This window comes from Epinephelus fuscoguttatus, linkage group LG2, assembly GCF_011397635.1.
Source record: "Epinephelus fuscoguttatus linkage group LG2, E.fuscoguttatus.final_Chr_v1".
NCBI lineage: Eukaryota > Metazoa > Chordata > Actinopteri > Perciformes > Serranidae > Epinephelus > Epinephelus fuscoguttatus.
The window spans coordinates 38,259,457-38,273,209 of NC_064753.1; the positions used below are offsets into that span (position 1 = coordinate 38,259,457).

The window sequence follows — 13,753 nt, forward strand, 5'->3', positions numbered from 1 at the left end:
CTGCATAGCTGTGAAGCTACACAAGTAGTTAGTGCAGAAGAAATGCAGTTATAAATGCTGATAATCAGTTTAAAATGTTTTTATAACCCACTAAGTCTGCAAGTGAAAAAGTAAGTTTGTCCATTTCTGATTACTTTAAGCTAAAAAGGCAAAGCAACGACACTAGAGGAGGCATAGACAGACACTGAGTCAAAAAGTCCTTGGGGACAGATTTGTTAAAGGCCCCACCACAACTCCTCCACGAGCAAGACACAGACTTTGTGGTTTTTGCTCCTTTGTTGTTGTTTTGCTTTTGATTATGCATCTTTTTGTGGTTTTTGTGTCTCTCTGAGCTCATTTTGTCTTTTTGTGGCTGTTTTGTGTGTCTTTGCAGTTCCTTTGCATCTCTTGATGGTCATTTTGAGTCTTTTCCTTGTCGGTGCATGTTACAGTAATTAGAGTGAAATTCTGAAGTGTTCCTAGAAGGCCCATTCAGTAATCCATCCATGGGAAGAGGACAAACATCAATTTAAGTTATTCTTAAATCCAGACCCCCTAAAGATGTTCTTTCAACTGATCGAGGCTAATAATAAAATAATACTAATAATCCAACAAGTAGACTAATCTTTAATGCTTAGACTTGTTTTTTATTAATACTTATTTATATACCTTTGCTGCCTACTAGCATATTCATAGCTACCTGTTAGGTATTTTTTATTAGGCTATTTATATTACCACTATAAATTTGTATACTAGTCTGCACAATACTGCTTTTTGCACCTCTGGTCAGATGCTAAACTACATTTCATTTTCTCAGTACCTGTGCTCTGTGGTGTAAGGAAGTTACAATGGGCCCCAGTGCACACTATTATGACGGGCCCCAGTAGACGCTATCGTACATGTATTGTCTAGACACAAATAGAGAATTGACATTGGACAACACCAACATGAAAATTACCCATTATGACAAAAATCTGAAGAAAGTACGAAATTATAAATTTAATTTTATAGTTTTCAAAGTTCAGAAAGTTCAGAAAAAGCATATAATTTAGTTTTACATAGCTACTGGCTATTTTAAAAAAGAGAAATGAGTTTGAGTTTCACTTGCAAGGGCCTGCTCTCTCTACAGGCCCCTCCACCCCAGGGGCCCCAGTGCAATCGCACTGCCTGCACTGTCTATATTTACACCCCTGCTGTGCAATGACAATAAAGTTGAGTCTAATCTAGTCAAATAAATACATTATTTTAGCCAAGTTTTAGGCCCCAACAGAAGTCTTATGCCTGTTTAACAAATATTAAATAGTATATTAAAATCTTAAATCGTGCATCAATAAGAAAGTCTCACGTAAAGACTGTAACTGTAACTGCAGGTAGTTGCATCCCTTGACCAGCAGATGGTGCTCAGTCACCAACTCTCACGTGCCGCTTACTGTCAACCGACCACCACACGAGGCTGTTGATGTCGTCATATTCGTGCGCCGGATATATTGAGTCCCCCAACAGAAAAAGCACCAAATGCTGATGTGTTACAAGAAATGACGCCGCAGGGACACTTGTGAGTCTCTTCATTTGATGCAGTGATAAATAATAACGCAGAGAAGCGGCGGAGGGTCACAGGTCGATGTTAGAGAAGCGGCAGAGGAGGAGAACAACAGCAGCGGGTCAGAATGGCGGTGAGACAAACACACACATGCAGCAGAGACACACTGACAGAGACAGGAACAACTCACTGAGTCACTTCTCAGATACAGTGAGACCACCACTGGCTGTAGAACAGATAAACACTGAGCTGTGTAGGGATAAATAACTACAAATACATGTAATGTGGTTATATTATCTATGTACACTGCATACATTTGTTTTATATCTAATATTATGAACTTGGACAATATTTTGTCATTTCTACACACATCTAAGACTCATAAAACCTGCACAGCTCAGCATTTTTATTCCGATATATTTCACAGACTTTTTAAAATAGTATTTTAAATATTTTCTACTTTAATTTGCCTCTATGTTTATGTCCCTTGATTTTCACAGCACTTGCTTTTACAGTTTAATTAATTTTCTCCAAACATGTGTCTGTCATGTACTAATACCCAAAAGCAAAGCCCTTGCACCAGTATGTGAAAGTCTACTCAGCAATAAACCAGATTTGTGATACTGATTTTTCCCCCTACAAACATAATATTTAATAAAGCTGAATTACAGTTACAGTTACATTAAATTTTATTTATAAAGCCCAACATCACAAATATAATTTGCCTCAGATGGCTTTACAGTGTATGGCATCCTTCTGTCCTTGGAGCCTTGCAGCAGATAAGGAAAAACTTATCATTGGAAGAGCAACTGAGGAGGGATCCCTCTTCAAGGACGGACAGATGTGCAATAGATGTCGTACAGAACACATCAGATCTCTCTGTGCTTTCAGCTCGAAAAGTGCTCTACAAATAAAGATATAATAAATGTACAGTAATCCATATGACAACATGATACATTAAGAGAAGGAGAGACAGGGAGAGATGCACGGCAAACAGTAAGCTACAATAACACTGATTTTAGTAATATTGTGACAACTTCTGCTTAACATAGGACAAGTAGAAGTTGTCACAATAGAAGTCAGAAGTGGGATAGCTAACTCACTAATGGTGCAAACTATAAATTAACGCACAAGTGACAATAACTAGCATAAACCATCATGTTGCAGACACACCATCATAGACAATAACAAAAAATGACATTTGCCTAATAGAACAGAAAGTACAATCTACTCAGTCCAGCATGCTGGGAAATGTGGGTGTTGTACAATATTGTAATAATAATAGTATTTTGGTAGTATATATGTTACATGTATCTATTAATATATGATAGTATGTGACAATGATAATCATATGAGTAAAATAATAGTAGAAGTATGACTAATAATAACAGCGGTAGTCGTCGGCATCAGGCAGGACCACGACAGCAGCACAACCACGACCTGTGATCCAAGCGTAGCAACCACGAGCCACGATCTAGGTGCAGCCGCCATTCGAGGGAACCTGAGAAACAGTGGAGCACAAAGGCTCCAGAGAAGAAGCTGAGTTAGTGACAAGCAGTAATAGGACATGAATCTTAGCAAATGAAGAAGAACCAATTTTACAGGATCTGAGAGCAGGCTTTTCATCACTTCCAGGACATTTATCTTTTAAGAATTAGTGTTAAGCGGTTTAAGAAGAATAGCTTAATTTACGATGAGACATATGCAACCAGCAAACACAATACACAGGACCAACAGCACAGAGCTAAGCAGCACAGTAAATATACACTGGAACAGATTGACAAATAAAGTTGTACTGTTGTTATGATTCTCAAATATATTTGGAAAACTTAATCATATAAAACTGTATTCAGTTCATTTTTTCAAACAACAAAGTGGATCTAGAGTTACAAGATGTACTTAGGTGCAATTTTCCATTTTAAAGAAATGAGATCATGTTAATATTTGCTTTCATTTCCCTTCTAACAGTTTAATAAAACCATAAGTGAAGAGCATCACTCTAAATGTTTCCTGTGCAGATTCAGGAGCACAACAGATGCAGCATTGTTTTAGAGCTAACCCGATAACCTTTATTGAGGGGATTTAGCTGTGTAGTGTTTACAGGGTAGTTCATGTGTTAGCACTCAAGCACCTTAGATCTGAAAGTAAATAAGGGAGAACCAACTTCTCAACTACTTCATACAACTTTGATTTTATTTTCAGTGTTATGTGATTATATAGGTTTTTATTTCTGATGTGCTGTAAGTCTTTTATTAATAAATACTAAAATGTGAGGACACATACAAGTCACAAATCTACGGGTTTGCGGGTAACGTGTGGTCTCACTTTCTGCTATTGAGCTAAAACCGTCACATGAATGCCTGATAATGCTGAACTGTGTCTCCGTGTTTCGCCCAACAGCCCAAAGGTAAAGTTGGCACAAAGGGCAAGAAGCAGATCTACGAGGAGAATGAGGCGACACTGAAGTTCTACACCAGAGTCATCCTCGGAGCTAACGTAAGAACCTCGAGGCTTTTTGTGTGTTGTCTCAGTCAAAGTAAATGTTTAAATGACACTGCAGTCCATCTCATCACCAATGAATGGATTCACATTTACATTCACTGATGTGTTTGTTTTAACCGTATTCTCACTGGATCGTCGATCGGAAGTTTATTTATTGTTTTAAAAACTACAGTTCCTCAAACCTGTATATATATATTTTTTTTTTTTAATTTCTTTTAAGAATTTTTTTGGGGCTTTTACCTTTAATTGATGGGTCAGTATTAAGTGTGAAAGGGGAAAAAAGAAGAGGGGTATGAAATGCAGCAAAGGGCTGCAGGCTGGAGTCGAACTAACTGCTATGGCAAGGAAATTGCCTTTGCATATGAGACGCCTGCTCTAACCACAGAGCTACTGGGTGCCCCAAATCTGTATTGTGTCATGTTTGTGTGTGAGACCCAATTTTACACTTGATCATTCAGGTGTGTTGCATTACTTTATGCCTTACATCTAGTTTTAATGTTTTACTTTTAAATTCAAAATCACATAAAATCAAAGTAACTTTGTTAGTCCGTTACAAAGTTGTGCATGTGTGTAAAAACATCAGTGCATACACAACACATACTTCAACCGGACAAACAATAAAACATTATTTCACATCACACTGTGCAGATTGCAGCTTAAAATAGGTTAAGATGTCCACCCTTAGTAATGCTAAAAATATTCAGAAATGAATAATAAATATGGGACAAGCTCACAGGTTAGTTCAAGGATGAATGAGTTTGATAAAAGTAGGCACAAAACTCGATATGGCGACTTGGTCTTGAGTTGGAGTGACCTTTATCTGCAGCCTGAGGGCACGTGACTGTATTGGTTGTGTAGTTCTGTTAATAATTTTTAATCGTGATAACAATAAATACGTTTTTTTAATCAGTAAATTATCAAAATTCAGTTGTGAACAGTTTTTTTCCTGAACAATGAAGACACATCATACAAAAATAATGCAGTCCTGCTCATTGGTTTGCAGTGGCCTAATATTACCAGAGACATTAAAGAAATTAATACTTTGACAAAAATCGTATAGACGATGGATTATAATGTAAGGCTGCAACTAACAGTTCTTTTCATAACTGATTAATCTGCCCAGTACATTCTCCATTAATCGAGTAATTGTATAATTGTTTAGTTTATTAAAAGTTAGTGACTCATTTAATCAAATCACCACATTTGAGAAGCTGGAATGAAATAACGTTGGCGTGTTTGCTTGAAAAATGACTGAATGACTGATGGATTAACAAATAAATTTTGTGTTGATGGGTTAATTGACTAATCGACTAATTGTTGTAGCTCTATTATACTGTCTTGTCGTCCAGTCCCATTTCAAATATACTGCTTTTCCTCCGCAGGCAATATATGCTGCAGTAAATCTTATGGTTTTCTACAGTTCGTCGACATTTTGGACATGGGTAAGTGTGTTTAATCAAGATTATTTAAAATGTCACCATCCACAGCTCTAATGTACCCGAACCTAACACCTTGTTTGCCTCCTGTAGCTGCTGCTTGGGTTTGCACTAGCAGTGTATGTCGGGAGTTACCGCTCCATGTCTGCGATGGCCAAGCCAGTGTTTGCTGAGGATGGAAGTCTCCTGGACGGAGGAATAGACTTGAACATGGAGCAGGGAATGGCAGAGTAAGTTACGCCTCACATCTATACAGAACTCTTACATACTGGGAAGAGAAGCTCCATCTATGAAAACAGTGTGAATATGTTGAACAACTTGGGCATGCATGTGGGCTTATATTCAGGTTTATTTTAAATCAAACTAGTGCTGCACGATTAATCTAATCGCAATCGCGATGTCAGGCTGTGCGATTACATAACCGCATAAAAGGCTGCGATTTGCGATTTTAATGTAGGCTAAATAAATGTTAACGTGTGTGCCTGTGAACGTGACTCTCCTGTAGTGTGTGGAGTTTGTTGACATCACGCCCACAAACTATCCTGGTGCGTGCAGCCGGCGTGCAGCAGTGACCAACACAGATGCTGAAGAAGAGCATGAGCACAACCATGAACAGGCTGAGTTGGTGGTGAAAAAAAACGTCTGTTACATGGCGATACTTTGGATTCAGGTATGGCGACGTTGAACAGAAAGACGTGCTGCTTAAGTGTAAAAGTTAAAGTCGCCACGTCCCGCAGCAACACGACCAATCTATATCAGCACTTGAGACAGTACAGGGAAAAGTAGGAAGAGTGTGCATGCGAGAGAAAGCCGAGCCGTGTAACGATAAAGACAATGAGACAACTGAAAGCCGCCAGAGCCTTATAAAACAACATCCAAGCACAGTTGAGCAAACATTTGTAAGTGTCACAGGGAAATCATGGACTCCATAACAAATGAAAAACTGAGCAATTTTGCTCGGTTTTGGCCCACTTGACATGCTGCTGTGTTGTGCTATGGCGCTGGAATTTGTCATTTACGTGACAACGCCTGAATGCAACACAGGCTCGCTCCGCTGTGTGTGTACAGTTCTATGCTGTGCTGCTGTGTGAGCAGCGTGTTTGACTGTGCTCAGTCTGTTGATGGTCATTGACACACTGTCTGTCCATAACAATAACTATGTCAGGTCAGGGCCCCCTGATATAATGTAGGGGAAGCACTGAATCAAGCAAAAAGACTCATTTATTCATTCATCTTCTAACCGTTTCATCCTCTTGAGGGTCGCGGGGGGGGCTGGAGCCTATCCCAGCTGACATCGGGCGAGAGGCAGGGTACACCCTGGACAGGTCGCCAGACTATCGCAGGGCTGACACATAAAGACAAACAACCATTCACGCTCACATTCACACCTACGGACAATTTAGAGTCACCAATTAACCTAGTCCCCAATCTGCATGTCTTTGGACTGTGGGAGGAAGCCGGAGTGCCCGGAGAGAACCCACGCTGACACAGAGAGAACATGCAAACTCCGCACAGAAGGGCTCCCACGCCCAGGATCGAACCGGCAACCCTCTTGCTGTGAGGCGAGAGTGCTAACCACCACACCACCGTGCCGCCCCAAAAAGACTCATGATACCATTTATTTATTACATTTTATTGTAATTATATTGTAATCGCAATCGCACATTTTTACTAAATCGTGCATCACTAAATCAAACCAGAGTTGATGATTGTTGCAGTTTTGTGAATTTTATTTTGTTTACACCGACTCTGAATGAAGCATGTTTTACAATGATAAAATAACTGTTTATTCTGGTGGGTTTGACCGTAGCGATTTCAGTGCTGTATCTGATTAAACAAGTAGGATCTTACTCTTTAACAAAGAGGTCTGTTTCTGCAGGGCTCCTTTCCATAATGTTGTCAGACACTTAAAACAATTTGAGCCTGTCAGTGTCAAAAACAGCACTTTAGTGGACGTACAGTGAGGATGCACAATTGTCCATTAACATTACATTGCAGCCTGTTCTGCTGCCTGGCTGCAGTGGTCTTGCTCAATACTGGACCAATTTTGAAAATACTTGCTCTCATTAGTCACTTAGACTCAAAACCATGGGAAAATAGGATCCAGGTTGAAAAAAAATTGAAGTTACCCTTTAATCTAAAAGTATGAAAATAAATACCAGTCAACATATTTATTTATTTTTTTGTCTCGTTCAAAAACCACTGAATTCATTTTGTCCCCAAACATCTGAAACTAAACCTACACCCTTGCAACTTTTTGGTGATAATTTATTACATGTGTGTTCTGGTTGTAGGCACCTGAAGGACGTCATCCTGCTCACAGCCATAGTACAAGTCCTCAGCACAATCTCCTCTTATTTCTGGTATCTTTGGCTGCTGGTAAGACGATGTTCTGTGTCTTTGATAAATCCTATGAGATCGCTGTTACTTCTCTGCTTGATTCCTTTCCTTTTCTGCTTTCCTCACGTCTCATAATTTGCTCCTGTGTGTGCATGTCAGGCCCCGGCCCGAGCCCTCCACCTGCTGTGGGTGAACTTCCTGGGTCCCTGGTTTATGGCAGAAAGCCCGTCGGCACCAGAGGAAGTGAATGAGAAGAAGCAGAGAAGACAAGAGCGCAGACAGATGAAGAGATTCTGATGCTGCAGGGCAGACGGAGCAGTATTTTTATAGAATCTAATATACAGATAGCGAGGAACTGATAAGTTATTCAGGAAGAAATTTTTGTTATTAAATTAAACTCAATTATAATCTGATACTGTGGAATCTTGTTTTCCATGTTTGTTTTCTTCCTGCTTTCTCCTGTAATCCGATTTTCTCCCCAAATCACAAATATGAAATGTTCCATGTTTAGATAATGTCATGGTCCAAATGTCATTTGTCCGCCTCATGCAGAGATATAAGTTTTTTTGCTGTTGCACAACCTCATGGCACTGCCCCCTGCAGTTTTACCTCAAACGTCCCCCCTGTTAACCCACACGATCCAGTGACGTAACGGAGTCAGAACCATGGCCAGCTGAATTTATTCTGTCAGTGCCACTTTTCTCATGGCATGTCTTAATTTTTTATCTAATTTTATTTTTCCAAAATGTTTCACATGGAACAGAATCCGTCGGCGAGCCTTCATTACAGAGCTGATTTTGTTTGTGAGCTGTTGAGTCTTATAAAAATCAACTGGATATAAATGACGTTTTAATAGGAAAATAAGTTTTTGCAATAAAAATCTTCCTCCAGTTTATGGAGTTGATCATGTGTTTCAAATAGTTTGATTTTTCTGTGTGTCAGTCTTGTTAATGTTCGGCATTCAGGCATGACTTAAAGGTTGTGCAAAGGTTAGCAGCAAACCACTATTTGCTATGTAAAGATTTAGTGGAGTAATGATGTCTTGAGCAGAGAATGAAATCACGCTACCTCTGTGTGTGTGTGTGTGTCATTACCACCGATCTGTCTTTTGCTCATATCATGGTTACCGCTGATGTCGGGATCGCATTGTCGCAGAAGAGTAGCACCCACCCTTAGGTTTCCCTCGGTTAATGCTGTTAGCTCCGTCAGCACTGTTTATGGAGTTAGCACTCTTACCTGTTAGCAACCAGCTCAGCCTCCTCCATGTTGAGATCTGTGTCCACACAACTTGTGGGCTCTGATGTGCACAAAGCTTCTTAAAAATACTGAGCAATTATTTTCATTTTATCCAAAGGAGGCTAAAATGTGCTTTAGTGTCCTAATTAAATCATTAGAGCATAGGAAACAATTGTTTATGGCTCGGTCTTACATACTACTATAAGTTATAATGTAATTTGTAATTTTTTGTTTTCCACTAAAGGCAACTATAAGTAGTTGTAGCATATCATAGTTATGTTTTTAAAAGATACTTAGTTAAGTTCTGTTGCTTGATCTATTGATCTTAGTTAATTATTTGGTTTTCTTAACCACTTTAACTATTTTTACATCATTATGTCATTTTATCTTTTGCATTTTTATTCACGTGTAAACAATCCTATGAGAACTGCTGTCAGGGCCATCTTTTTGGTTTGGCAACAATAGCACAGTCCACTCACCTATATGGACATGTACACTTTTTCAGCAGAAGTTAGAGCTGGTTTATGCATTGATTTAGTGTCCTAGTTTTCCTTTCATTTATGAGGAGCCGTCAGGATTAGTGGTGATGGCATGATTGCATGCTTTTACCCATGTAAAGATGTGTGCAACGTGATTCAAAAAGACACTTGAATGTGTAAACTTTTAACATTTTTGCCATTTTGGGGCTGTAGCCATAGACTGTATAAGATAATGGGCTGTAGGTCTATGGAGGTCTAGGGGAGGGGATTGACTCGCTTCTGGAGCCAGCCTCACGTGGCCATTCAGGGAACTGCAGTTTTTGCCTTTATTCTTCAGCCTCAGATGTTGCTGCTTGTCCAACATCCAGATATATTTATTTTTCTTGATAAATGACTGAAACAAATGATTATAGTTATCATAACTGTTGTCTAATTTTCTGTTGATTAACTAATTAAGTCATTGCTTCAGCACTACTATAGTTTTAAATGACCATAATCCAGTGTGTTTTAGATGAAGTTCTCAATCCAAATAGAGCAGGGGTAGGCAACCTGCAGCTCTGGAGCCACATGCAGCTCTTTAGCCCCTCTCCAGTGGCTCCCAGTGGCTCATTCTTATAGGCCTAAACAGATTATGCACCTATGCACCAAAAATAAAAAGATGTTTAAATATTTCATCGACAAAAATGTGCTTCAAACTTTCACGGCCTGGCACCTATTACTCCTATTTTGCCAAACCTCAAGAGTTTTGACTCTTAAATCTTCCTCGCTAGGCTAGCTATTTTTTGAAATCCAAAAAAGTAAAAGTCTCAGAGGTGAAGTGAGAATTTAACAGTATGTGGACAGCCTCATTTGCTTTCACTGCCAACTCTGCTAAGTTAAAGTTCCAAATAATCATAAAGAGCCCACTGCAGAGTGACCGCTACATAGTAAAACATATTAATGAATGCTCATTTAGACCTATTAATAATGTTGACTGGCTAATTTAGATCTAACGTTACCTCCTTTATAAGGTTCAAATATGTTTAGGTTCAAATCATGTCAGACAAATTAAGTGGAACATAACATTAAAGTTACTGGCTGCAACATTTCAAACATCATCACCTGTTTTATTTTCAGTGGCTCTTGAAACTCCTCACATATTTGAGATTAAAGATTTAAGATTAGAGTTAACAACTCAGCGCTCAGATGACAGTTTAATCCCCAAATAATGAAGAGATGTCAGCCACTTGGTGCGCAGCTACATTCAACGTCTCTGTCTCCATCCGGTGAGTTGAGCCTCGTCCTCAGGGAAAAAAATGTTGTTTGTTATCAAGCCTGCTAAGTGACTTTATATTTTCTATCTAGTGTTGACAAAGCGTATTTAGTGATTTTGTTCATGCTCAAACTCCAAAGACAGTGAGTGGGCTGGCAAAGCCCACATCTGCTCCCAATATAATTACAGATTTCTTATTTTTGTTTCATGCATGTTCAACAAGCTGCAACCTGTAGGCTCCAGGTTTGAAGAGGAATCATTACGATGGTGTGAATCCAGTTGAAAGAAAACAGCAAGGTATTTACAGTGTTTGCCTTAATTTAATACACACAGGAATTCAAACAGCTCTTTTTTATTTACTGAACTTTATACTCTTCCTTAAATCCCCAGAAGCTTTTTCAAAATGACTGCTTTTACTTTGTGTCCTGCCCGCCTTCATTCCTGCCCTGTGGTCCTGTACTGTCTCTATTATAGGGTTATAAACAAAGTAACCAAAATTAGAGCAGCACGGCATCCAGTTGTCAGGGCCAATCCCAGATGTGGGCTTTGAGAGGGACCATGTTGCAGTGTAATTTAGCACTGGGGCCACTCACTTGCATGTAACCCCACCCCCTCAAAACTCACATACGTACTTTGTGTTTCCTAGCTGTGTTGTTGTCCATAGGAAGATGTGCAGAAACGTTGATTTTACATATTTATCTCAACCAAATGTCCACTCAGAAACTCCCCATGTGAAAGCTTTAAAACAATGTACCTTGTGGCTGGAAAAAGGACACATGGTGGTTTTTGTTTAAGCTTTTTCACATGCAAACTTTCTCTTTTCCCCCAAACACAACATTGTCTCTGCTCTTACTTTGAGGTGCAACACAAAACAGAGAAGTATCTCCTAAAATAACTTGCTGCATGTGAGAGTCCCTGTCTTGGCTGCTGATTTAAGATGGAGGAAAAAAAGGAAAAGAGTGGGAGAGAGAGGTTCTTGTTTACCATGGCAGTAAAAAAGGGTTCATCCTGACAAGATGAAATAAGGGAGTTGAAGCTGCATTCCATTTTCCAGGCTTTGTGTGTAAAAAAAAAAAAAACCTCAGCCGTTTAAACCCATTATACCCGCAAGAGGGTCATTCTTCAACTACAGTCTCTCATAGTCTTGAAACTTTTAGAAAATCTAACATATATTTAAAGAAATGTATTGATACAAACATTTCAGTATTATTTCACTGGCATTGTCGTTACATTACCTTATCTTCTCCATCAAAATAAAAAAAGTGATGTGGACATTTTGTCACATAAAATAAAGTTTTATGTTAGCTTGCTAATGTCTGTTTTAGCATGAGCATTAAATATTCACAAAATACACAATATGAAATGTTGTTTTTCTTCTTATTGTAGATTCAAAAGAAATATAAGCTGTTTGGAAGTGACAGCCAATCATCATATTCTTGATTTTACAAAAATCAACCTTGTTTTCTTCTTGTTTCAGTTCCCCTCTGGAGCTAACTGTCCCCCAGCCATGTGCTCTTCCTGAATTGGCATTTTGTACAGTGTGGTGGAAATGACAGTGACCCCGAAGGACAGGTCAGTGCAGTAGCATAAGGTAGTTGCAGTGGGCCCTAGTGCATGCTATCGTGTCTGAATAATTTTGTTACAAAGCTGCATAATTGCCTAGAGTTGGTTCGTGTTCTCACAGCAGCATTTACAAGCGGACCAGATCAAATGCCTTGTGTGAGAAAGCTGCTCTTGATTGGTCAGAATTTCCATGTGGGAAAAACCCAGGAAGTAAACAAAACGTTGAAGAAGAGTACACTTGCAAGATAAATGTGACACTTTCTAATGTCACAATGGAGGGACAACTACACAGGTTGATTTTAGCGCTGCTCATCGTGGACTATATTGCTGTCATTGTTCATTTTAGTCAAACCATACAGTTTGAAAACGAGGCGCGGCTCCAACTAGAAAACAATGTTTTGATGCATTGGATGTGCTGAATGTGCATATTAAGGCAGTACAGGAGGAGGTACACATTAATAATCCTCCAGGACTGTAACATGCTCATGTTTAACCCAAACAATGTGTCATGTGACTGCAGTTGGTTCGTCTCAAGAGATCATTTGTCATTTGTAACCGGTCCGAGACCACCCCTTCAAGAAGGTCTCGGTCTGGTTGTTTTGGTGCACACCCAAGTGCAATTGCTGTGTTCACACCTGCCTGAACAAACCGCACTGAGGGATGCTCTGTTGGCCAGGTCGCTCTTGAAAAAGAGATTTTTAATCTCAGTGAGACGTTTACTTAGTTAAATAAAGAATCTATATTTTGAAAAAAGACATAAGATACTAATATGTCTTACAACACAAGATACATGCTATTAAAAATGCATATTTAGGCCTATGTGTTTATGTGAAGTTAATATAAGATAAATATTAAATTCAAAATCATGCAGGGTTGTATGTCAAAAATCTGTCTTAGGGACAAAGAAAATAGCAAAAGATGCACATATGAAGATGCTTTTTATATAATAAAAATAATGATTGATCTATCATTTCAATTTTCTGCATTCCTTTTGGTTTTAAGTAAGTGTGGCAAAAATAAGAAATGTGCTTTTGTTTTTCCTTTTTCTGACAGGGCTACCAAATACAATAGTTGTAGAATCACCCAAGAGTAAGATAAATACTTATAATTTAACAAGTAACATTCAACGTGAGACAGACAGTTGAAGTGGAGCCTTTTGTCTCATTGGCTCCACTGGCTCCATTGGCCTTTTAAACCCCTTTACACTCACAGAGCCAGACAAAACAGGAAACTGGGGGGCATTTGGGCAACAGTCGAGCCTTTGACCCTTGAACTACAGCGCTCCCTGCCTTTGAAGTGAAGAGAGAGAATCACAAGCAATTACATGCGATGCCGAGTGTGTTCCCTTGAACATTTAGCCTCCGCTGTATAAACAGAATCAGAGCTCTCTGAGTGTGTTTGGCAGAGCCGTGGGTGTAGTCCGCTC

General features: G+C 39.1%; 1 protein-coding gene across 1 annotated transcript; it reads left to right on the top strand.

The window, feature by feature from the left end:
- Positions 1-1,448: 1,448 nt before the first annotated feature.
- On the top strand, positions 1,449-8,704 carry tmem208 (transmembrane protein 208). Its single transcript, XM_049563436.1, has 6 exons — positions 1,449-1,652; positions 3,920-4,015; positions 5,404-5,463; positions 5,551-5,687; positions 7,752-7,836; positions 7,957-8,704. Exons 1-6 carry the CDS (start codon positions 1,647-1,649, stop codon positions 8,092-8,094), a joined length of 522 nt encoding a protein of 173 aa, XP_049419393.1. The 5' UTR covers positions 1,449-1,646; the 3' UTR covers positions 8,095-8,704.
- The last annotated feature ends 5,049 nt before the right edge of the window (positions 8,705-13,753 follow it).